Source organism: Necator americanus, chromosome X (assembly GCF_031761385.1).
Source record: "Necator americanus strain Aroian chromosome X, whole genome shotgun sequence".
Lineage (NCBI taxonomy): Eukaryota > Metazoa > Nematoda > Chromadorea > Rhabditida > Ancylostomatidae > Necator > Necator americanus.
Genome location: NC_087376.1, coordinates 23,279,391 through 23,303,752, shown reverse-complemented (window position 1 = coordinate 23,303,752; position 24,362 = coordinate 23,279,391). Strand labels below are relative to the sequence as shown.

At 43.9% G+C, this 24,362-nt stretch overlaps 4 protein-coding genes across 6 annotated transcripts in view; 2 read left to right on the top strand and 2 right to left on the bottom strand.

The window, feature by feature from the left end:
* Positions 1-327: 327 nt before the first annotated feature.
* Positions 328-750, bottom strand: RB195_025005 (uncharacterized protein; the record flags this gene model as incomplete). The annotated part of the gene is made up of 1 exon (XM_064212979.1): positions 328-750. The coding sequence occupies one exon, from the start codon at positions 748-750 to the stop codon at positions 328-330; it is 423 nt and encodes a 140-aa protein (XP_064068860.1).
* A 3,632-nt stretch (positions 751-4,382) lies between these two features.
* Positions 4,383-24,362, bottom strand: part of RB195_025000 (uncharacterized protein) — a gene marked incomplete at both ends in the record, with an annotated part of 62,557 nt that continues 42,577 nt past the window's right edge. Inside the window, 10 exons of one of the 3 annotated variants that reach the window (XM_064212976.1) lie at positions 4,383-5,246; positions 6,115-6,160; positions 7,378-7,463; positions 16,672-16,761; positions 16,814-16,952; positions 17,016-17,095; positions 17,149-17,259; positions 17,319-17,456; positions 18,085-18,258; positions 18,323-18,503. In XM_064212976.1, the coding sequence (XP_064068856.1) occupies positions 4,383-5,246; positions 6,115-6,160; positions 7,378-7,463; positions 16,672-16,761; positions 16,814-16,952; positions 17,016-17,095; positions 17,149-17,259; positions 17,319-17,456; positions 18,085-18,258; positions 18,323-18,503 (1,909 nt within the window). Of the gene's footprint in view, positions 5,325-6,114; positions 6,161-7,377; positions 7,464-16,585; positions 16,598-16,671; positions 16,762-16,813; positions 16,953-17,015; positions 17,096-17,148; positions 17,260-17,318; positions 17,457-18,084; positions 18,259-18,322; positions 18,504-24,362 lie in introns of those variants that run through there. The other 2 variants (XM_064212974.1, XM_064212975.1) reach the window with 2 other exon arrangements.
* On the top strand, positions 14,633-15,520 carry RB195_025004 (uncharacterized protein; the record flags this gene model as incomplete). Its single annotated transcript, XM_064212978.1, has 2 exons — positions 14,633-15,148; positions 15,248-15,520. The coding sequence occupies 2 exons, from the start codon at positions 14,633-14,635 to the stop codon at positions 15,518-15,520; spliced, it is 789 nt and encodes a 262-aa protein (XP_064068858.1).
* Positions 15,550-16,026, top strand: RB195_025003 (uncharacterized protein; the record flags this gene model as incomplete). The annotated part of the gene is made up of 1 exon (XM_064212977.1): positions 15,550-16,026. The coding sequence occupies one exon, from the start codon at positions 15,550-15,552 to the stop codon at positions 16,024-16,026; it is 477 nt and encodes a 158-aa protein (XP_064068857.1).

The following is a 24,362-nucleotide window of genomic DNA, read 5'->3' as shown; positions in this document are numbered from 1 at the left end:
CTTAGCGCATCTTTGCTGAACATCTCTCTCGTAGCTGTCGTTGTTCTTCAGCGTACAGCCCAGGTAACAGAACTCGTCGACGAGTTCTATCGGTTGTCCGTCCACCCTGATTCTCGTTTGAGGTCTCGAAGAGATCCACATCTGCTTGCGTTTATCAAGGCGTAGGCTTAGTCCATAGACTGCAGCCAGCTTCGGTACAAGGTTGACAACATGTTGAAGTTTCGTACTGCTTCCCGCGAATATAACAATATCGTCGGCGTACTCGAAATCAGTCAAGCGGCACCCTGATGGTGCTAAGACAATGTTGGCAGGACACTGGCCGACTGTTCATCGCATAATGTCGTCGGTGACGAAATTGAACAGGAAGGGTCCTGCCACTGCCCCTTGTCTTACTCCAGTTACCACTTCAAACGGTGTTGTACATCTGGCTGGTGTTCGAACTGCATCAGTTGTTCGTTGATTCATGTCATCAAGCAAGCGAACGAACTTTCCCTGTATTCCATCGGCGCGGAGCGCGTTGAGAAGACGGTCTCGGTGAAGAGTGTCGAACGCGGCTTCAAAGTCCAGAAACGCTAGTTGCATTGGCTTCGAATACCGCTGCCAGATTTCGATCGCTCTCCTGACGATAAACATCTGGTCAATCGTACATCGGCCAGGACGAAAGCCAGCTTCCCGCATCGCTGCGCTTCTTCCTGGTCCGTACTTGAACATGAATAGACACACGTTGGCGGAATTTTCTTCTGCACTCATCGTCTTTCAGACCTGCCATGTCGATTTTCGGTTGAAGAAGAACTCCTCGGTATCTCTTGTGGAACCGCATCTTGAAGCTGAGAAGAACTGGACGGTGGTCAGAGTCGAACACGACGTCCCAAACAGTTCTAGATTTTCGCATATCTGACTGAGGAATGTTACTCGCCAGAACGTAGTCGAGCTGAAGCTTAAGAGTCCTCATCTTCCGCTTGCGCTGCTCTTCAGGCGTTAAAAGGGTTGACTCCTACTCTGCCACGTGAGCTGATGGCCTCGATCATTTCTCTTAAACCTACAAGCGATAACGAAACCTATCTTTTCCCACAAATTGACCAGAAGGTCGCTGTTGTCCGACGTGCGATCCGCTGGATAATACTATTTTCCTAGCACATCCAACTGCTGTTCGAGTCCCATCTTCGCATGTGCGTCGATTCCGACAATGACCATCTGCTGGCTTGGTATTTAGACATCAACGCATTGAGTTCATCATAGAAGGCATCCTTACTGTTGTCCTCAGCGGTTTCCGTAGGTGCGTGAGCACTTAGGATCCATTAGGTTCACGTCCACAGCGATGCCGCAGTCGTAGAAAGGCGCATCTAGACGACGTTGAGCCAAATTCCTTTACCAGGTTCTTGTAATCGTTCCTCAAAGGTATCGCGCAGCCACCTACTTTGTTCTCATCAGCATCGCCGCAGTATATGGTGTAATTTTCGATGCTGATGACGGGCCGATCTTTCATGCGTGTTTCCTGCAGTGCAGCAAAAGGCACACAGAGATATCGCAGAAGCCTGGATAGAGTGGCTTGTTAGAGTTCATTCGATAGTGTTTGGCAGTTCAGCGTGACGAAACGAATGGTTGTTGCCAAAGATTCCATGCTCCCTTCAGGCAGTTGACCTTTCAGGTTATGGGCTTTGGCGGTGTGCTGGACGACAGCACCTTTTTGCAATGTATGGGAAGCTTTCGCCATATAACAGTGCAGGTTATATAGCTCGTACGTTCCCAATGCGTACACTCGAACGCCTGATTGCGTTTAGTTAAAGCAGGGCCACCACGTGCAGGCAGCAATCGGACTCGTATACGCGGCCCCGCAGCCTATTGTTAATAGATCTTGAGAGGGCAATCCCTTCGGTAAGTTCGATCGCGAGAGTACTCGTAACTATTACAGTCAGGTTCCCGCTAAGATATCCTTCCTCTTGAAGTTACATTACTCCCACACTCATCTTCAAATTACAAATTAAACTTCTGCAAACTGAGACCTAGGAGACGTCGTAAGAGCAAAACAAACGGAAGCTAATACGAAAGGACGTTGCTAAAACTAAATAATCCCTCTCACAAGCTGTTACACGAAGAGAAAAAAGAAGCTATGAGAAAGGACAAAATAATTGCAAGGACCTTGTCCCGCTCTGTGGACAAGACACCACTGTGTTTGATTGTATTTGAGAATCTTAGATTTATGAATAAGGGACATAACTTCTGGGACACCAAACTGATTGGAATGAGCCAACGCGTTTTACTGCAATTCGTAATCGTTGAGGTTTTGAAACGCATGTTGGCCTATACAATAACCTACGGGGGCAAGCCGAACCCAAGTGGGAGAAAGGGACTTAGTTGGGACTAGGGCGGTTTCGAACCATCGACGTGCGGCCAAAGCGGACCTCTTGCCGACCGCGCGACACCTCCGTACGCTTATAAAAGGTTGCGAAAAGTGTAGCACTGTCCGATTTGTTTGGTTTTGATCTTTCTTATATCTGTTAACACCTCGAAACACGTAAACAACGGGGCTACGTAGACGAGTCCAATTGCTACCTACTCGCGGTGGTCCTGCTTATATAATTCTAAATGCAATCAGAGATTTTGGGGTATACGCTTACACGAGGACGTGCGAGCAGTGTAACGTGCCAAGCCGCCAAAGCCCACCCAAATAGAGGTAGAGGTCAAACAACTAATAACCAAATAACGTAGAACCTTTGGTAGCAACTCTTCATTTCTTTACGCTGAACTGCCGAACATTGCTGAACTGAGGTACTTGGTTCATTTCGCGTCAATAGACAGTTCACCGGAGACGCCAGGTCTCTCAAGATAGATTCTGTGCGAATCCTTGCTGTAGATGGAAAAAGTCCACGGATCTCCCCCTCTAGAATGATCATAACCGGTTAGTCGCGAGGCTATGCCGGGCCCGAGGTGGCGGATAAAGGGCTAATTGTCGACGAAAAGCGACCTTGTGCCGTACATGTTGTCATAGGTGCGATAGGGACGAGTCCAACCCTCCTCAGGTGAAGGGGGTCTGCCTCAAATAATGCAGCTCAAGTTATGAGGATCCCTCCGCCAACCGTACAAAAGTGATGGGAGTTCTTTCACCAAATATTCACTCACTCCACCAAACTCACTTCACCAAAAATGTGTTAGACGTAGGACAACCATGCGAGCGAGAAGAGTTTTGAAAAGGGTTCAGTGGGATTGACCACACGCTGTTTAGAACCTCATTGAGGTATCGCAAAAGCGCAAGATGCAGGTCTGTCTCATTTTCATCGACTTGAAAAAGGCCTTCGGCTCAGTTGATACATGATGGTCATGGAAAATCTGGACCGTCCCTACTCAGTACATAATGGTACTTCGAAAATTGTACAATAACACGATGTCCTTCAAAGAAAATTATGATGCTCTCAGTGTCCCACGCGAAAGGAGGAACCACTGGACCACTCTGGCACGCGATCGTGACAAATGGAAAAATTACCAGTGGCCGCTCGCCCAGTTCCAAGAAAAACGGGATTCGAGGAGAATCAAGGTAATTGTATCTGCTAATAATGTTTTCATCACACGTAATGTTTTTACTAAGTGGTGGAAGGATAATTTACGAGACTAAAATGATAGATAAGATAAATTACGTTACCCAGGGAATCTCTGAGTAGACAAGAAATATTTGAACTTGAAATTTCAATGTAGGTGAGAGAAACTCAATGATTTAGCCTTGCGAAAGGATCGCTTTCCATATATATCAGCAGCAAAATTGAAATAATATACATTATTTTTGAACATTAGTAATAATTGTATCACCTGTCCACGTACTTATGACTAATGCACTCATGATGACATGACTGTTCACCTTGATCACCTTGACCCCCGTTGATCTTCCAACTGGTCGAGCGGGCGCCAGTAATTCTTCCATTTGTCCCGATCGCGTGCCAGAGTAGTCCAGTGGTTCCTCCTTTCGCGTGGGACACGAAGAGCATCATATTTTTCTTTCAAGGACTTCGTGAAGAAATCTGATCATCGGGTCGGCGGTCTTCCTGTAGTGCGCTTAATATCGCGGGGAACCCAGTCGCTCACGGCTCTGGTCCAACGGTTGTCATTAAAGCGCATCACGTGTCCGGCCCACCTTATTTTACTTTCCTTGGCAAACGCGGCGGCGTCTCTAATCTTCGATCGTTGACGTAGGAGAGAACTTCGAATCCCGTCTCTCACTTGCGTGAAACGGGACACTCCTAGCATCACTCTCTCAACTGCGCGTTCAATGACGCTCACCGCGTTTTCTTCCTGCTTGCGAAATGCCCAGGTTTCCGAAGCATAAGTCAAAGCAGGAAGTACGGTGGTGTTGAAGAGGTGAGTACGGAGCTGGATGTTCCTGGTCTTTTTCATTACATCCTCGATGCTCTTGTACGCTCCCCAAGCCGCTCGTCTCCTCCTGCCCAGCTCGGGGTCAGGTCGTTCACCATGTTCAGTTCCCGACCCAGATAAATGTAGATGGTGCATTCGGATATGTTCCTTCCGTTGAACGTGAATGGGGCATCCGAGACCCATCCGATCCGCATGAACATCGTCTTGTCCAGATTCAGCTGAAGACCGATGCATCCACATGTTTCGTCGAATTCAGTCAGCATTCGCTCCGCTTGGCTGGTGCTAGGTGTTATCAATACGATGTCATCCGCAAAGCAGAAATGGTGTAGCTGCCGACCATCAACCTTCACTCCCATGTCGTCCCATTCCAACTTTCGCATTGCGTTCTCGAGGGTGGCTGTGAATATTTTGGGTGAAATTGTATCACCCTGTCGGACCCTCCTCTTCACGTCAATGATGATGTTCTTGTAGAATGGCGAAATTCCGGTCGTGAAGTTACTGTACAACTCTCGAAGTACCTTTATGTACTGAGTAGGGACACCTTGGTTGTCCAAGGCTTCCACGACCGCTTCCGTCTCAACTGAGTCGAAGGCCTTCTTTAAGTCGATGAAGGTGAGACAGAGCGGCATCTTGTACTCTCGTGATACCTCGATGAGTTTCGAAACAGTGTGAATGTGGTCAATCGTGCTGAATCCTTTTCGAAACCCTGCTTGCTCGCATGGCTGTCCTTCTTCCAAGACTTTTTCAATCCTATTAAGGATTACTCTTGTAAAGAGCTTGTAGATGACGGACAGTAGGCAGATGGGGCGATAGTTGCCGATGTCATGTGGATCTCCCTTTTTATACAACAACACGGTCTTGCTGGTCTCCCACTGTTTAGGAACCTTAAAAAAACAGTAATAAGAGTCTCCTGACTCCGGAGAAAAGCCTGGTACGGTAGCGAATGGAATTGCAGGAGTCATCTAGGCTACTGAAACGGAAAAGGACTAGGATGAAGATCTGCACCTATGACGCCCGTACGCTTGCATCAGAAGAATTGAAGATCTGATAATACGACTCAGGAAGACTAAGTACGACGTAATCGGAGCGAGACGAGACACGTCACAATCTCAACACTGTATATGAAACTGGAGAACTGTTCATAGGAATATACGACAGTAAAGAAGTTGGTGGAGTTGGCGTCCTCGTCAGTACAAGTATGGCAAAGAGCACTGACTCTTTCAAACAACTTACAATGTAGTTTGACGCCACCTTTGACTATTTTTGCTTCTTACGCTCCAACATCAAACTAAGAAGAAGAATTAGAAGCTTTCTGTATGAACTTTGAGAAGTTCTACACGAAAGAACATACTTTCTACAAAGTCATTGTTGGTGATTTCAACGCCAAAATTGGCCCGAGAAGAACGCCTGTAGAAGGGGACCCGCGGCCTACAATAGAATGAACAGGGGAAGAGTCTGAGTTCATCATGACGACTAAAGTCACGCGAGGGAACTCGCAATCCTCCTCTCTGACGGATATTCCTGCTGTGCTTGAGTTCTATACGGGATTGGACTGTCGCCTCCTCCGAGGGAGATTTACCTTCACATGGGGAGAAGAGAAAGCTGAAAGTTGAGAGAACTAAGTCCCAGAACTATCATAAATTAAGATCTTTTCGCTACGTTAGCCGGCTTCGGGGAAAAATTCCGCAGTGGAGAACATCTTTGAAGCCATCATCGACTGCACCATTCAGGGACATAAATCTGCCTACTTACTAATGCGATCTCGTCACCAACTGCAGCACCACCAACTTCATCCACGCTGTACAGCTCCCAAATGAGGAGCACCGTGAGAAAGCAAAAACAGCTTCATCTCACACCCTTCGACCTGAAGGAAACATTCGGATATATTGCGCATAAAGTCATCTGAAACACTTTACGAAACATGATGTCCCTGAGAAACTAATCAAATGAGTACAAATCCTTTTCGATGACTCACGAAATTGAGTGCAAGTAGCCTCGGAATTTCCTTTCTTCGCTGTCCTGCATCAGAGTTCAGTCCTCCGCTGTTCTTCATAAACGTTATGGATCATAATGGGAAATCTTTACCATGGAGGTTACTCGAAACCGATGAAATCATGCTCACATCTCAACACGGGAGCTGGAGCAGCAAACTCATGCTTGGCGCGATAAAGAAACAAGGTATAAGCTAATTCCTACCGTCAAAAAGACCGAGTACATGACTACTGATGTGAACGAGACCGACATAATTAGGACTGATAGCACAGTCCTTGCTATCCCCCCGCGGTCGATAAATTGGTGCCAGACTTGTCTGAAAGGATAATAACACTGACTTAACACATCGGCTCACCCCCGCGAGTGACTTTTTAGGCTAGATACGCGTTCATAAACCCCAAGCGATTCTTAATTGAAATCGAACGCGTATGCGCACCCCCATAGGGATTCATCGGTGTCGTGCACAATACCCACTATCCGTTGTCCTCCCATACGGAGATAAACGCTCCACTTCAATTAACCGAGTTTGAGGCACTCTGATGTGGATAGGAAAGTAACTCATCATCGTAAAAAGTCAAGTTGCCAGACTTTAAAAAATCATTTTTAATAAAGCATGCACTTGTTTTGAGTGTGTGACGAAAAACCTCTATTTGAATTGCAGTTAGCGGATGTGAATGTAATGATTAAGTTAGTGTATTTTTTATGTACGTCGAAAGTGTAAAGGAATGATAATGAATGAACGCATTTTTTACACCGGCATTTTTCCTTGCATTCCAGGCATTTCAAATTTAATAAGTATAATTTTTTCGCAGCGTTTAGCGCGGAGAAGAAGACGCAGTAAATGAATATAATAAAGAAGAACAGAATGACCAAAATACCAAACGTGATTAATAAGTAGTACATAATTGTCGACAGAAAGGAAGAAAAAAGGAAAGAAGCCAAAACGAAGAGAAGATAATATGGACAGGAAATCTATACTGACTAAACCGACAAAAGGAAAATGAAACGAAAAACTGCTCCAACCTGTCCTTGTCTGGTGATACCATACCATACAACATCATCTGGAAAAACAAATGCGACCACCCCTCACTGTGTTGTGGTTGACAGATCTAAAATTCAGTCCCTACATATGTTCCTATTAAGGGCAACATAAATATATAAATGAAATCATATATGAATGTGTATATGTGTATTTTACCACAGAGATTTATGTGATAAGAAGCAGATTAAACATGATTAACTCAAATTTATTGATTTAAACATTTTTCTGTGCAAGACGCAGTAAATGCTTACCTTTTGGTATTGTGGCATATGGTGACCACGTACAAAGCACGTATTTTGTACGAAAATATTATTTCTATCAACCTATTGATTCATATTTCTTCTTCATACTATATTTTAAACGTACAGTTTTTATAGATCTTATTTCTTCTTCATACCTATCATAGCTCTTCCTTAACCTTAGCCACATCTAATAACACTGAGACTTCCGTGTTTGGGGCAAGAAACCAGAACTACGTGCGAAAATTGTCTGAAAGTCGCTGACCTGCCTGCAGTGTCTCTCAAGGTGTAATTGCAGCTGCCGCTGCTACAGGTGGAGAGCTCCTCTAACACACTGAGACCATCTGGACTCCACCCACTCTTTTCCTCGAAGCAACTACGCGCGCTGTTTGCATCGCGGCAGAGAGGTGGAAGCTGGGGACTGGGAAGCGCACAAAGGAGAGGTGAAGAGCGAATGAAAATAGCAAGTTATATAATAATGGAGATTGAACATATGATCCGTTAAACGGAAAATAATGAGACTCAAGCTCATGTCAAAGAGTGATATGTTGTTATTATGAGCGACATTGACTTTGATGATGTTATTTGTTCAAATTCCTAAGATACTAAAAATAAAACAAAAACAAGCTGCATGGCAAACACTAACATTCATTGGCTATCTCACATCACTCAATTTCATGGATTTGACGCGATATCTATTACATATAAACTCGCAGTGTATGTAGAGGCTCTATGTCAGTTCTTCATCTTCAACATACACATTTAAAGGCAGCACACCAGGGATCTGACGTGGTGAGGGAGTATGCGAGAAAAGCTAGGGATAATGTGGTAGGTTAAGGGATCCGGCTTGTTCCGCCCATCTATACCTAATCGTTGTAGAAATATCTGCGTATTCTGCATCGTATTTCACAACGATTGCAGTTGCAACGCGCCACCTTTGTGCACGAGCAGAATCCGAGTGCGAGCAGTCGAAAACCAGTTATGTCTTCTCACCAGCCATTCAAGAGAAACCAATGAATAGGCCGCAGAAAGAACCGCGACATGTACACAGAGGCGCGTTCTGACGTTCAGGAACCCCACATCCTGCAACATACACCCCAACTCTAGTTTTTTTTTCCGCGGATTCCTTCTCCACGTCAGATTCCTGCTATGCTGCCTTTAAGAACGCATCCAAGACTGCATTTCTGTGAGGCATTCTTCTCGCTGCGTGTAAGGCGCTGAATGCTCTAGTCGTTGATACTTTAAAGCTAGTTGAGCAAAAAAAAAAGTAACAAACAAACGAGGAAAGAAGAAACCTGTGTTTGCTTTCATTCATATATAACATTCATGTATCTATGCCTCCTCTCTTTGTTTATAAAGTTTCAATCAACTTTGTTGAGCACCTCTGATTTCTTTCACTTCAAATAGCATACATTGTAAAACCTGCGGCAGTGACGAAATGGAAGGGAGTGCAGTGCGGTCGCGGCGTCAAGCACAGCGAAAGATAAGAGATGAGGCTGCTTTGATGATTACGACACACCCTCAGGGATCGCACAGCACACTTACTGACGCTCATTAGCCTTAAGAATAAGCGGATGCGGCGGCACAACATCTCATCTTTCATCTTGATCTCCTCTCTGGACTACCAACTTAGAAAGAGGATATCAAGGCAAAATCCAGCACGTAACACTGCTATAAAAAACGATTTTCAATTGTAAGTGAGAAAAACTTGTTCAGCAGAAAACCAACTTAGAAAGAGGATATCAATATATATTGGGCTAAACTTGCTAGCAACATACAAAAAGACAGGTTAATCAGCATATAATTGGGTCAAAAGGACATGAAACACGAACAGTTGCAAAAGATTAAAGAATACATACAAGCTTACAGAGACTGATCAATGTCCATTTAGGTCTTTAATTCAAATCCTTTAATTTTTGTGGAGATGTAGAGTGAAATCACCTAGCATAACTGCAAATTTTAGACATAAAGCAGCTACGCGTATAGTTCTTACAGTTGAAAGTTGAATATGAAGTCGTTTAAAGACACTGTGACAAACACATACTCATGTGCTGCGAGTTTATATAGGGCAGACAGCGCATGAAATGTGTGAAATTACGATATGTGTGGAAATATAGTGTTAGTTCAGCAGCATGTTTTTGTTTGCAGCCTGTGTGTGGAATTTCTCAAATGAGGTCAATGTAGGTCCGCATATCACTTTTTGGTATGCCCCTGATGGTATGTTTTTTAGATGCATAGAAGAATTTACTTCTTAATTTCTGATAACCAGTTTCCCATATTCGTGTATCAGAATTTGCTGCATTAATTCGCTTCTTACTCCTCTCCCTCCCAAATTCACAGTTTCCACCGCTTCGCCGCGACGTGGACGCCGCGACGTTTTGTAGAATACGGAACAGCTAAGAATGAGTTGATCTCATACGAGCTCACTGTGTTGTGTCACGCTATATAAGGGTTTAGCTTTGTATAGCCTGACATAACACAGCAGCAAAAAGGATTCAACTCTTGTTCGGCGCATTTGTTCAGAGACTGGAACCAGAGGGTCAGATTGTGCTCCTGCTCTAAAACGCAGTGAGACGAGAAGAGGCGGAAGTATTCAATGGCGGATTGGTGCACCGAAGTCAGAAAACAGTCAAGCAGGTAAAGTCGGCTTCGCGGTGACGAGAAAGACAGTGAGACTGGGTGTAGAAAGGAGTGAGAAGAGAATTAGAAGCAGTAGGACAGGATGATATAGGTTTCACGTCGTCAGACTGATGTGACTGCGCAGAAGGCACAGAGGTGGACTGGGCCAACGATGTCAGGATGGTGCACCGTGCCTAAAATGAACGAAACATATGCAGTACTGTTTGCTATTTTGTGCAGTTCTCGCATGCATGAATTGATTTTCCACAGCGTTTTCGTTATTCTAGCTAATGTTAAGTGAGCTTGAACGTATTTCTCCCCTTCTTCATACTTACCAAACTAAATACGCTGTTGTGCAACCTCATCATGATATTTATATCAGGAATAATGCAAGGCGAATGTCCAGCCTGCGGTAAGAACATAGGAGAGAAAGTGTACAATCACCTCTTCTTCGTCCATTCTTACTTCAAAGACGAAATTAAACGCATCCAACAAGAGAACCGTCAGGTGAAAGCTAGCAGTACGAATTTAATGCAGTGCCTGGTATGCGAATTTAAGTTGTTGAATCTAGAAGTTTAGCCGACCATACTTCGTTTAAGGTATTTGATGTCATATTAACCTTTTTTTAATAAGTCGTTGTTTTGATCACAGGAATTAGCTTTTCGCGTAGGTTCCTAGGTTAGTTTTTGGATCTATTTAAGGTATGGAAAGAGAAACTGGAAGAGGAATGTGTCACAAGACTTGCCATTTTTTCGAAGTACACTTTTCAAGATCATTTACGATCACATACTTTCGTTGCAGTTGATCACTGACTATCTCAATGTATACAGTTAGTAGACACAACACCGACGTGAAGTCAGTGATGATAAGAGTTCGCAAGAGCAATCCAGATGGTGGAATTAAGCTTTACAGTCCAGCAGCAGCAATGAAACTGGCGACTGGTTTGCACTTTGCCTCAGGTATCCTTTTTGTACAGTCACACGATTTTTAATTGCAACACATGAGACTCAACACTTTATAGTCATTACTCCAATTCAAAACGTATGGTTGGAAAAGTATCCATCACGTGCCACCTGCGTAAACAACACTTTCAACCTTACGCCTTACTCGTTGAGATTGGCGCCAGTGATTGCGGCAGATGAGTGGGATATGGAATTTCCTGTAGCTTACCTCTTATCCCACAAATTAGTGCAACTATTTAGTCATAAGATAGTCCCCTTGTATCAGAATGACAGAAAAGGAAGTGTCGCTGCTTTTTTAACGAGATCAAGAAAGTCCTTCCAAGCTTCGACATTTCTTTCTTCATGAGCGACGACACGAATGCATTCTTCAATGCTTTTCGAATGGTGTTTCCCAGCTCCGCAACAAAGAAGTTGCTATATACATTCCACATTACACAATCTATTGAACGTAATGCGAAAAGGATGTGTCCTAATTTTTACTCTTTCTATCTTTTACCCATATTACAGAGACACGAAGTGATTCCAGAGAAGCATCGCGCCAACGGTAATCGGAAACGAATCGGAGCTTTGTAAATCCTTCAATCCTCAAGTGTTCGCCTCGAAATAGGCCGTTTTATCGACGTTTCTGAGAGAAAATGGTGAACAGGCAATGATAGATTACTTTGAAAGGAACTGGTGAGCATCTTCTATCCATTTTCCATCCTTGTTCTTTATGCAGACATTAAAGAGCGGACATGGGTCACAGTGGGCGCTTCTGCAAGGCATTACTCGTCCATGAACAAGTCAATGCCTATCGAAAGATTCCACCGTAGAATAAAGCTAGAGCACTCCGCTATGAAAACCAATATGAGGATAGATACACTCCCAGAGATGCACATTGCTCTTGTGCCTAATATGGAGGAAGATAGGAGGATAAAGATGAATTTCTTGAATAGCAAATAGTGCACTTGATTAAATCATTATCATTGTAGATGGTACGTGGACTGCGGGAGTGAGGACATCGACTTCAGGAGCACTATCGCGCTCACTCTTTAGCAGTCAAAGTTTTCAGCGCCAACAGGAGTGGCGTGCAGGTGGTGGATGAAGGTCGCTGGAAAGTGAGAGACAGCATTGGTGACTATTTCATTGAGGAAGCGATCTGTATTCCCGACGAGTAGATAAGGAACGTAACCACTGTATTGGGGGAAATTCAAAGAGAGGAAAGTTACAGCTAAACAACCTTTGTCAAAAATGATAGTGGCAACGTATGCCCATATGGATTCCGCTGGGAATGCACTCACGACTCAAAGTCAGGGGTGTCGTGTACTCACGTTCATGCGGCTCTCTTGTACGCACCACAAGGTTGGTCTAACAAATACAGTATTTTTTTTTCTAAATCCAGTGTCATTGTACTAGTTGGACAGGAAGAGTATCTGATACGACGGACACCTCGCTTCCCGTAACGAAGCGCTTCTCGAGCGAAGGTTTACCATCTACATATACAGCGAATGAATTGTACGTTGTCGGAGAACGCCAGCCTAATCGATAAGAACAGGGATTTGGGATTTAATCCAACAGATTGAATCAGTGAGTGAAAAAATTTACTTCGGCTCCTATGACGAGTTTATAGAACTGCTGTGTCTCAGACTTATGAAGCGTTGCATGAAAACCTGTTATGCCTCGCGAAAGAACCTAGATGCAACATACAAGATCACTTGGCGGAAATACACATGGAGGATATACAGCAGAAATCCACACTGGCAAGATCGACCGAGTGTGGACCCGTTGTTAAGAAACAGTGGCTTGCACGTTGCAATTACCTGAATTACCAGTGGTAGGTCGCATGTTGAGTCCGTCAACAGTAACATTAGTTAAGGAAAGCACCAGCTACACGTAGTCTCAGTGTTTTTAACTTGAAATAATGACCCAGAAGACGGGGATTCAAGCAAAAAAGCAGAGGCAGCTTTTGCAGCCAGTACAAACACTTCCATACGCAATACTCTTCAGACCAATTACAGTTCTGTGTGGTGTTTTCGAAGAACACCAGCTAACGATGAATTGAAAGATAACTGGCTCAAGTGTAGTGTGCGTGGAATGTGGGCTCACAAAACCGAAGAAGGGTCTTCCTGCAGAAGACCCTTCTCCTTCGGTATATGAAGATAAATAATATGAAGAATTCCATCGCAGCCTGATTTCATAATGTAATTGTTGTTGTTTTGTTGAAAGCTGCAATTTTTGCTCTAATTGTTATTAAGTTGTAGTTGTCGGATTTTCACATTGTACAGTTGTTGACTGGGGCCGCGTATACAGGTTTGCTACCTGCCCGTGGTTGCCCTGCCTTAACTAAACGCAATAAGGCGCTCGAGTGTACGCATTGGGAAGGCATGAGCTATATAACCTGCAGTGTTATATGGCGAAAGATTCCCATACATCGCAAAAAGGTGCTGTCGTCCAGCACATAGCCAAAGCCCACAACCTAAAAGGTCAACTGCCTGAAGGAAGCATGGAATCTTTGGCAACGACCATTAATTTCGTCACGCTGAACTGCCGAACACTGTCGTGAGGACTCCAACAAACCGTCCTGTCTAAGTTTCTGCGATATCTCTTTGCGCCTTTTGCTGCACTGCAGGAAACACGCATGAGAGATCGGCCCGTCATCAGCATCGAAAATGACACCATATACTGCGGCGATGCTGATGAGAACAAAGGTGGCTGCATGATAGCTGTGAGGAACGATTACAAGAACCTGGTGGAAGAATTTGGCTCAACATCGTCTAGATGAGCCTTCGCATGACTCCGAGATCACAGAGGACGTAAACTCTGGATTGTAAGTGCCCACGCACCTACGCAAACTGCTGAGGACAACAGTAAGGACGCCTTCTACGATGAAATCAATGCGTTGATGTCTAAAATACTAAGCGTTCTGGCGAGGAAGATTCCTCAGTTAGATATCCGAAAACCCAGAGCTGATTGGAACGTTGCTTTTGACTCTGACCACCATCCAGTTCTTCTCAGCTTCAAGATACGGTTCCACAAGGGGAATCGAGGAGTATCTCTTCAACCAAAAATCGACACGGCAGATCTGAAGAACGAAGAACGCAGAACGAATTTCCGCCAACATGTGTCTATTCACGTTGGACTACGGACCAGGAAGAAGCTTTGCGATGCGGAATGCTTTACAAAGTGCATTCAGGACGCTTCAAGGGAAACGCTCCCGGTTCAAATGCCACCGAAGTTTGCCTTTGCATCTGCGTAGACAAGATCCACGTACAATTCTGTATGTGTCGCCCGGAGCACAGGCGATTTCGACCAGGAAGGTTGCGTCATCAACTGCAACAAGACCACGATCGCGAGTGGACAACGAGAGCGAAAGAATTTGAAAAGGCGTGAGAGGACAAGAATAAGCGGAAAGCCCTCTGAAACAGTATAGCGGCAAGATGAAAAGATGTTCTCCAGTCCTCAACACTACCAGTGGAAAGGGCGTCGGCGAAGCAACCCTTCCAATTTGGAGGGATCACTTCAAGACCTTGCTGAACCGGCAAGCGCCGTCAGCTCCTGAACTCGAGCACATTCATAGGCCGACATATGCGGTTAACGAGGAGCCGAAGACCGAGTCGGAGGTCCTGGTCTGTATCCAAGAGATGAAAAATGGAAAATCTGGAGGAGACGACAGGATTAGCGCAGAAATGCTCAAATATCTTCCTCCGTCTGGGATTCGTGAAATGACAAAGATCATCCGTTCAATATGGATACATGGAAGGATACCTGACTCATGGAGACACGCTATCAAAATTCCCCTCCATAAGAAGTTATCCGTCACTTATCCTAGGAATTATCGAGGAATCCCCTTACTGCGTGTTATGCACAAGGCTTTGGTGCAGATTATCTTGGACCGACTTATTAAGTGTCGCGAAGAAACTAGCTGTCGTCCTGGCTGGTCTACAATTGACCAGGTGTTCATCGTCAGGAGAGCGGTCGAAATCTGGCACCGCATTCGAAGCCAAGCGGTGCAGTTAGCGTTTTTTTTTTTTTGGAATTTGAAGCCGTTTTAGAGGCTCTTCTCTTTTCATCGAGGCCGTCTTCTCACCGCGCTCCGCGCTGATGGAGTACCAGGAAAGTTCGTTCGCTTGCTTGATGACATGAATCAACGAACAACTGCTGCAGTTCAAACACCACCGTTTGAGGTGGCAACTGGAGCAAGACAAGGGACAGTGGCGGGACAATTCCTGTTCAATTTCGTCGACGACACTATACGAAGAACAGTAGATCAGTGTCATGTCGATATCACTTTAGATCGACCCCCATCACCAGGGAAGTCAAGCTGAGAGTCCACATATCCGCAATTAGCCCCATCATGGTGTACGCATCGGAGACTTGGGCAGCACCATCTACGGTGATGGAGAGGCTTGATTGCACGGAACGAAAGCTGCTTAGATGGCTACTTGGCTACTTTTGGCCTCAGGTATGCCACAATGAAGACCTTTACGCAGAAATTGATGTGGAATACCAGCGGATGACACGTGAAAGATATCAACATCCTGCATCGCCATCGAAAGTGGCTAAAGTAAATCGTCTTCGCTTCTTTGGTCATATATTAAGGAGAACGGCAGATCGCCTTGTTCAACGAGTTCTGAGGAGTTTGTCAGGTTCGAGCTGGAAGAAGCCACCTGGCCGAAAACGGAAGTTCTGGACTGAGGTAATGAAAGAGGACCTGCGGACACTCGGCACTGATGGACAATTCAGGCGAGACGTAAGGTTTCGCAGGATATGGAATAGCGACGAAGGATTGATTCCGTATAAACTCTCGCAGAAGATCGAGAAGGTTGGGTAGAGATATATTCAAGGACGGCACACCTCGGTGAAGATGCCGATAATCGCGTCAGGCGATGACATCAGCCCGGCGATTAAGTCAAGTCAAGTAAGTCATAGTTGTTGACTTGTATTGTTCACTGTTGATTTTACTTTACGATTCCAAAGAATCCCAAGATCTCCTGATATCTACTACTGTACGATGGTGTATGACACTAATAAAGGTACATAGAAAGGTGACAAATACGTACTGATGACAAGAAACAAAACTAAACAAACAACGCAAGTGTAACGTATGATTACTATGCAAGCGCAAGTAATTTTTAATTCGCCCACAAATGCCCTTCAGAGGACCTTTGGGTTATCAAACAACGAAATACATGAAATAGAAGTTAAAGATATCACTCAAGCGTAATGCTACAACGTGAGTAGTTTTCAACATTGTCGTGAAATTTCATGTGTGAGCAGTACCTAGATTACACATTTTACTTGACGCCTAAATATGGTTACGATGGTCGGTTATTTGTCTAATTCATTATATGATGATTTAAACAGTATTGCATTCAACAAAGTTTAATTAATTAATAGGTTACCTAAGACACAAACATAAACCTAAGTACTTCAAGTCCAAGAATATGAAGTATTCTTCTAGCAAGTATTCACGAACCTGCTTGAAAATTCCGCCCACTAATGACAAGCGAAGCAGCAGACCTTCCCGTTCAGCCGAAAACTTCTCCATGAGCGGCAAAGCAGGATTCTGTGCTGGAAACATATAAAGGGACTCAAATGTTTGTATAGAACCTTCTTACTTCTTTGGTTTTGCTGGTAAGATCTAGGAGCTGCTTGTAAAGCGAGGACACCAAAAGATCCTTGTTTGGCTGGAAGTCTTCTCCCTTTAGACATGCTAGCACCAGATTCAAAAAAGGTTGTTGAGAAAGCAACCAAGCGCTATAATAAGAAGTTTGAAAAATGCTAGGATCAAAAGGAGCATGACAATCATGATATTAATACCTTTGCTGAATTCTCTCCTTTGAGCTGTCATTCGCGGTGTCCAGCATAGACGCCGCTTCCTTTAGAAATTTACCAGATACCTAATAATTAAAATGAACAAGAAAAAGTGCTACAACTCACTATAAAAACGCACCGTCATGTGATTAAACTGATTTGGTACATTGCTTGGTTGGGGACACAGTCGAACCAACAATGCAATTAGCCAGAAATTAGTAACATGGCGGAAACGAAACTCGCGGCCTAACTGCAAAAAAAATCAAGAACATTTTATTCGGTACAAGACAAAGACAAAGGACCACTCACAATAGCTGAAGAAAGTTGCATCCCTTCCTTGTGGGCATTAGTAAACAAATCACGGCAACATTTTCCAATTTCTCCCATAAGAGCATCGGCTGCTATAGCGCTTTGCTGTGCGTGTTTTTGTGCTCCTTCAGGAGAAATCTTTAAATAATTTTCACATGAAGAGTTTCGCAGTGAAATACGCAATACATGATTGCTATTATAACAGAATGATGAAGAATAAAAGTGAGCAAAATATCGACAAAGATGAACTATTGATCTTAGCATCATGATTAACCGTAGAAAAAGATGTGGTTGAGCGGAATCCTCACAACAATATAGTGATCTATAGTACATCTATAGTAACTTTTAAAAAAAGTTCTGCTCGCTCATGATCCAACTTATTCAACTACACGATCCTATTCAGTTCAAGTTGATCTTTGTTCTTCTGTTTTCACAAAACTATATCCTTAACATGTGTTTGTTAAAAAATGAAGTAGAAACTAAGCAAAATTTCGTGGAGTTACTCAAGAAGTAATATAAATTATCAACGTGGTTAAACAACTAAACCAACTTTCTTCGAAAGAATGAGAAAAAAGCTGGCAAGTGTCTGATTAATACAAAGCAATCACGGAGAGAGATCAATACGTCAATTAAAGAGGTTTTCGAAAACTATTCGTTTGGCGGAGAGCCCCAACAAAACCATAATTACGGAGTGGAAGACTTCAAGAAAAACGGATGTTGACGAAACGTCTAATGCCACATGTGATAAGAAAATAGGAAAGTGAACCTCCTTGATCATCAGCATGAGGTCAAACAAAGTCGCCCTCATATTCCACATATTCATAACAGCCAATAATTTGTCTATCAAAGCTTTTTTCGAATTCCCATTACAAACAGACAACTCTCGCACGACTTCTCGTTCACTCCGCCGACGAATACCGAGTCGTAATAATTGTTGTCCCTATAAACTCACAGCTAGTTTCTTATAGATATAAAGAAATAGATTTTTCGTATAAAAAGCTCACAAGGCAATTCTGTTTTAAACGGTCATGGTTGAACGCTTCCATTCGGTTTGTTTCAACTATTTTGAACATCTTCATTGTTACCCAGTCCTCTTCACAAATAATTAGCTGTACCGCCTTCAGCATAATCATGAGATATTCGCGTCGATAACTAGTAGAATCAACTATTCGACTGGGCTCAAAGCTGAAAAACAAGAAAAAAGAACCATAAGATGGACCAACAACACACAACACAAGGAACACAAGTGTCAGGTAACGTGTTCTTCGGTGTTATGACCTATCATCGGGATCGAGCTGGCATAGCTTCGCGGTAGAAGAAACTTAGTGAAGACGTGGTTCAATTAACAATATCCCGAGACTGCGCACCAACTGATCCATTACACCAACTGATCCTTTCTATCTCAGGAGCTTGACTACAGAGACAAGAAAAGAAAAAGAAAACGCTACTTTATAAAATACAAAAAAAAAAAAATACAAACCCACTTCTCTGGTATCACTTGGAGTCAAAAAAATGAAACAATTTTCTTCTGTACAAGCTCCTTTTTTACCATTTTCCTCTAATTTTTTTTTTCATCCCCAATCTATAACGTCCGCATGCTCTACTCCGATGTTGCTAACTTCACTTTTTACTGCACGTTACATTAGCTAGACTATATCATCTGGCTCAGTTCCTGTGCCTTTTTCTTCTATTCAAACTTCATTTGGGAAGCTGCCTCCCACTCCCTGGATGTAGCCTGGACATAAATTTCACACACAGTAGAGTAGAAACGACAACAAACACGGTGCAGTTGCGCAAGCGGTTGCGTTTGAAGCTGCACGTTGGAGATAGCAGTTAAGATCGGGTGAGGACTCTTGCTACCACCGTTCATTGCTGCAGTTCGCGCTAGTCCCATCTCGATTCTAACAGCTATCTCCAACGTGTCGCTTCAAGCGCAAGCGCTTAGGCGACTGCACCGTGCTTCATGCCGTTTTGACCGAACTATAGTTATGTTCTCATCTCTTCATCAGATACTGATTTGAGAGGGTTTACTTGTTAGAACAACATTCAAGGTAATTTTCATTGTTGATTTATTCTTCAGTAGTAGGTAGGATTCGGGATGAACAGTCGGATTACGACCTGCGTATGTGGTTGAGCTCGAAATGATGAGATGAGGCCATTACTTATCTCCACAGTCCGATCAAAAGATCTCACTTCCAGCTAAACCGCTTAAGCAGTAGCACCAGGCTACATGTCGTTTTGATCCGTCTCTAATTTAGAAGTATCACAGCAAAAACGCAAAATATTCTCTTCGAGTCTAAAGCCCATGTATAGTATACTTGTTCCTGCGAGAGGGAAAATTGAAATAAAACCATGGGTTATTTTTTTCAAGTGTACTATTCGAAATCATTTGCTATCAAACTCGGTGCAATTGTGCAACATTGTGAAACCTAGCCGTTTGTAGGGCAAACATCTCCAACGCCAGAACGAACAAATACGTATTTCCGCTCCGTGATGCTTTTTTCAGCAAATAGATTTTTATTGGCTAGCAATGCATCCAATATGAGACCGTTTACCCCCCCCCCCCCCCCCCCCCATGGCGCGTTGATCCAGCTGAATTAGTGGTATTAGACACAGAGTCAGAAGTAAGATGGATGAGGCGCACTTGCAGTGATAATTTTACCCGACAAAAACATTTTAGTAGGGGTTTTCGGATTTCGCCGGATTACCAACGCCCCGCCCCATTCCCACTATGGCAGGCCCCTGAAATTTCTTCCCGCTTGCTAAGTTTGAAACATTGTTACAGCAAGATTCTTCCCCAAGAGATTCATGGCATCATTTACCCTTTTCCCAATAAGCCATCAGTGATTCCATGAAACTGCACATATTCATTGTTGTACTGGACCTTTTTGCGTATAAGGGGACATTTCTCTCAACTCCCATCTGCTAAAGGCCAACAAGCACGGACGAAACATCTATGAATATCTCAATAGAGGAGAGCTTTCGCATCTGAAATGCTCTCTTGAGTGGAATTTTTGCACACAATAGTCGAGGGACTTATTTAAATCTGCTTAAACCAGCGCACGGGTGATAGCGAAGCGATGCGCTTGCTTGCGCCAACAGTTTCCCTCTCACAGGCGTGAGCGCATGACGTGTAATTGAAGCTTGCAAACATTCGTTTTCGCATTCCTGAGCTTCCCATCGTTGAAGTCCTTATCTATACCCTTTGCACCTACTCCATTTTATTTTCTGCTATTCCTTCTGAATTTCACTTCCCGCAAACAGTTAGTATTAGCACTGGGGTAGGTTCGGCAAAAACTTGAATGATTCGTCTACACTGAAAATTTTAGCTGGTTCACTCAACTGACAGTTTGATGTCAATTCATGATGATATTCCAATAAGTTACTATTTTAAATTCCATCGCTATTATCTCCATTGCAGTATTGGATGAAAGAAAGGTGAAAGGCGAGTGAAATTTTTTTCTTCTAGAACTTCTTGAAGCCCTATTAGACTAATCCATATTGGAATATGGTAGAAGGTTCTCGAAGGTTTACTTCGAGAGGTATATAAATGCGCACCTATCAGTGTGAAGCAGCCATAACTTCAAATGACTTAATTAATCCGTGAGCCAATATCTAGTATGAACTTCCACAAGGCCATAGTCCGACAACCGCCACCACCAACATGTGCGCTGTGTTGAGGGATGACATGGTCTCTCAACGCGCGATTCAACAGTAGCATCAGCATTTCCGCACAGGAAAAATATCGTTTAAAGGCCAACCTTCTTCTGGATGCCCCACCGTCGTAGAGAACGCGACTCTGTGTAATAGCTTCAGAGCGACCCGCAATGCCACTATTCGCGAATTATTAACGGTATTTGGGTGTATCTTCACAACGGTTTGCCGGCTCATAGTGGGCGTGGGGGTGACTCAGTGCGTTCAACTGGGATGCACAGCGGAGGTACGTACTCCGGCAGGGTCTCTCAAGCTTAGAAAGAGTTCCGACTCCCAGGAAACGGAAGCCTAGCTAAGAGTAAACCACTGCTAAGGCCCACCGGGTGCGTATCCTTAGGTACTCGCACCCTCCGCGACAACCTATCTTTAGGGGAAACGACAGACGACAGCGATCGTTAATTGCGCTGCGCAGCAGTTAATAGCGTCAGCGGAGCGTTGCGCTGAGTTTGCCTTAAGCCCCGCTCATCACATCGTCCATCTTCGGCCATCATCGTCTAATGAGGTGCGGAACATGCTTCGCAGGAACATCTCTGGTACTGCTTCTGTACGGATTATCGATTGTTTACGTATGGAGATACATCGAACAATTGCACACGAAATGTCAGAAATAGAAAATAATAGTGTTTTATTGGTGTAAAAGAAACAAATCGAAAATTCTGCAAGGTATTGCAGTATCTTACATGCATTAAATACTCTGTCTAAATACAAATATATCTATATGTTCTGTATTGTTTTTCAATCACGAATCTTCCAACGACCAGGTTCTCGTTTCTACATCTTTTAAATTTTATTTTGGAACGTTTTCAGCTTCAGTTATGTTTTCTGATGTTGTTTTGTCCCTATAGAAATCTTCTACGTTTTTATCATTTTTGCAATTTTCATTTTCTACGTTTTTTTCTAATTTCTACGTTACTACGCTGTTGCCTTTTTGTTCTTTGAACCTTCCTAAAAATCAACTCATTAACGTTATTCCAATACATACACGGCACATAACCTCTGTGACATGGTGATGGATGGGCGTGGCTTAGGAACCACGGCTAGCCCAAGATATGCCTGCTCTGGCCTACCGACAGCCTCTTCTGCAGGCACTTATTCGGCTGCAGATAATCGGCTGTGGGTACCTAACGACCGCCTCCATACTCACCATCGTCGTAGCAAAACGTCGCAAAGTGGCTGCCTCATCCATATAGGTTGGGCGATGACCTGTAGTGAAAACTAAGCCAGGAATAGCAGGCTTGCTTACTTAGTTTCGAGAAAAAGTCTTCCTGCCACTTCAGCATATACGCTGCTTCAGTACACTGCCCACTGGGTCCTACCGTCTCAGACGTCGGACGGTATAGCGACCGACGTCTGAGTCTAAAGAAGTGCCACAGGAAGCTCGGCGAATATAATATTCCGCTAGCAGCCTTCCTGAGCGGATACGGGACTCGCACTTCTTCTCGTCGTGAGATGGAAATCACTACAGAGAAGTTCTACTCGAACGTTTCCGTTCGTCAACGCATGTTACAAGCCCGGTCATACCCACTGGTGGAGCTCCACCACGGTTTATCCCTCCGGATAAATCGAGCACATAAAACCTGGCACAGCTCCCTGACTTGATTTTATACCAGCAGACTTTCTTCTTGCTGATGCTCATCCGCTTAATGTGATTCTAATGACCTCTTATCTTCAGAAAGAAAGGACCCCAGACCAGTAGAAGACATCGTGAGCCGTTCTTATTTATAAGAACGCTGACTGAGAGGACCTTCGGTGCTACCGTCGGATATGCCTGCTGAGCGCCTTCCACAAATTTTTCACCAAGATCATCTCCACATGACCTCACGAACCGTTCTTATCCATAAAAAAAAGTGATCGAGAGGACCTTCGGAACTACCGTCCAATATGCTTGCTGAGCGTGTCATACAAAGTCTTCACCAAGATCATCCTCACGCGCATATCCAGGACGTTGCATGAAGCCAGCCTCAAGGACAACTGGATTCCGTCAAGGGTTCAGCTGCTTGGACCACATCCAGACCGTGTCGAGGGTCATAGAGGTTTGCGGGACTACCGCCTGCCCTTAGTTCTAACCTTCGTCGACTATGAGAAAGCCTTCGACAGCGTAGAAACGAATGCAGTACTGTAGTGCTGGTCGATCAAGGTGTGGACGCGTCATATTTGAAGACATTAACCAATTGCTACGATCGATGCACCTCCACGATACAGGTTTCCCACTGCCTTCTCACCATACCCATTGGAAAGGGAGTACTAGAAGGCGATACTATATCGCAGAAGCTGCTCACGGCTGCATTGTAATGGATAATGAAATCAATTTCTTGGGAAGAAAGGGGCATACGTGCTGATGGAAGATTCCTCTCAGACCTTCGTTTTGCGAACGACATCGTCCTCGTCTCGAGAAGCACCATTGAAGACGAGACGATGCCCATGGAATTAAACGGAACGGGGAAGGGAATAGGACTGATAATAAACAGAAAGAAGACGCAGTTCGAGGAGGACGGTTACTGCGAGAGCGGAAGAATACAACTTGAAGGATCCCAAATCGTGGAAACTTTGTCAAACGTACACCACGGACGTTGTATAAATATGGAAGACGACTTGAATGAAGAACTGAATATAAGGATGAGAGTAGCATGGGCAGCATTCGCACCCGTCAGGAAAGCTACGGACCAACCTATGGACCAAGATCCCCGCTCATCTGTTCGACTAGACAGTTTTCTTGCTCTATTACGCAGCGGAGATCTGGGTAGACACCGCTGCTATAAAGCTACTACTCCACCCATTGAGAGACATCTTATGAAACTTAACAGTCGCATGCAACACTTAGCCAGTCTTCGCAGCTCCGATTTACAAGCGATACCCCATCTTCGCGACCCAGCGGCATATATGTATATGTATATGTATATGTATATGTATATATATATATATATATATATATGTACATATATACATGTATGTACATATATATATATATATATATATATATATATCGAAAGCAGAGCATTGATGGACCGGCCACATTATGAGAAGAACCGACGGTGGATGGACTAAATGAACGCTAGAGTGGATGCCAAGAGAGGAATCCCTCGAGGAAGAACGCCGACAACATGGGGTGATGTGTTCGCTACATTTGTGATTATGCAACCGGCGCATTGGAATAAGGTAAATGAACCTTTTATAAAGTAAGATAACGCAATTTTTCCACGTAATCGCCTATTCTAAGACAAGACAGAGATGATAAGAGAGAGAAGACTCATAAGACATAATAAACAAATATGAAATGTTGTCATTATGAAAACTGAGAAACCGTGTGCACTCCCGAAGTGCTCCATGATT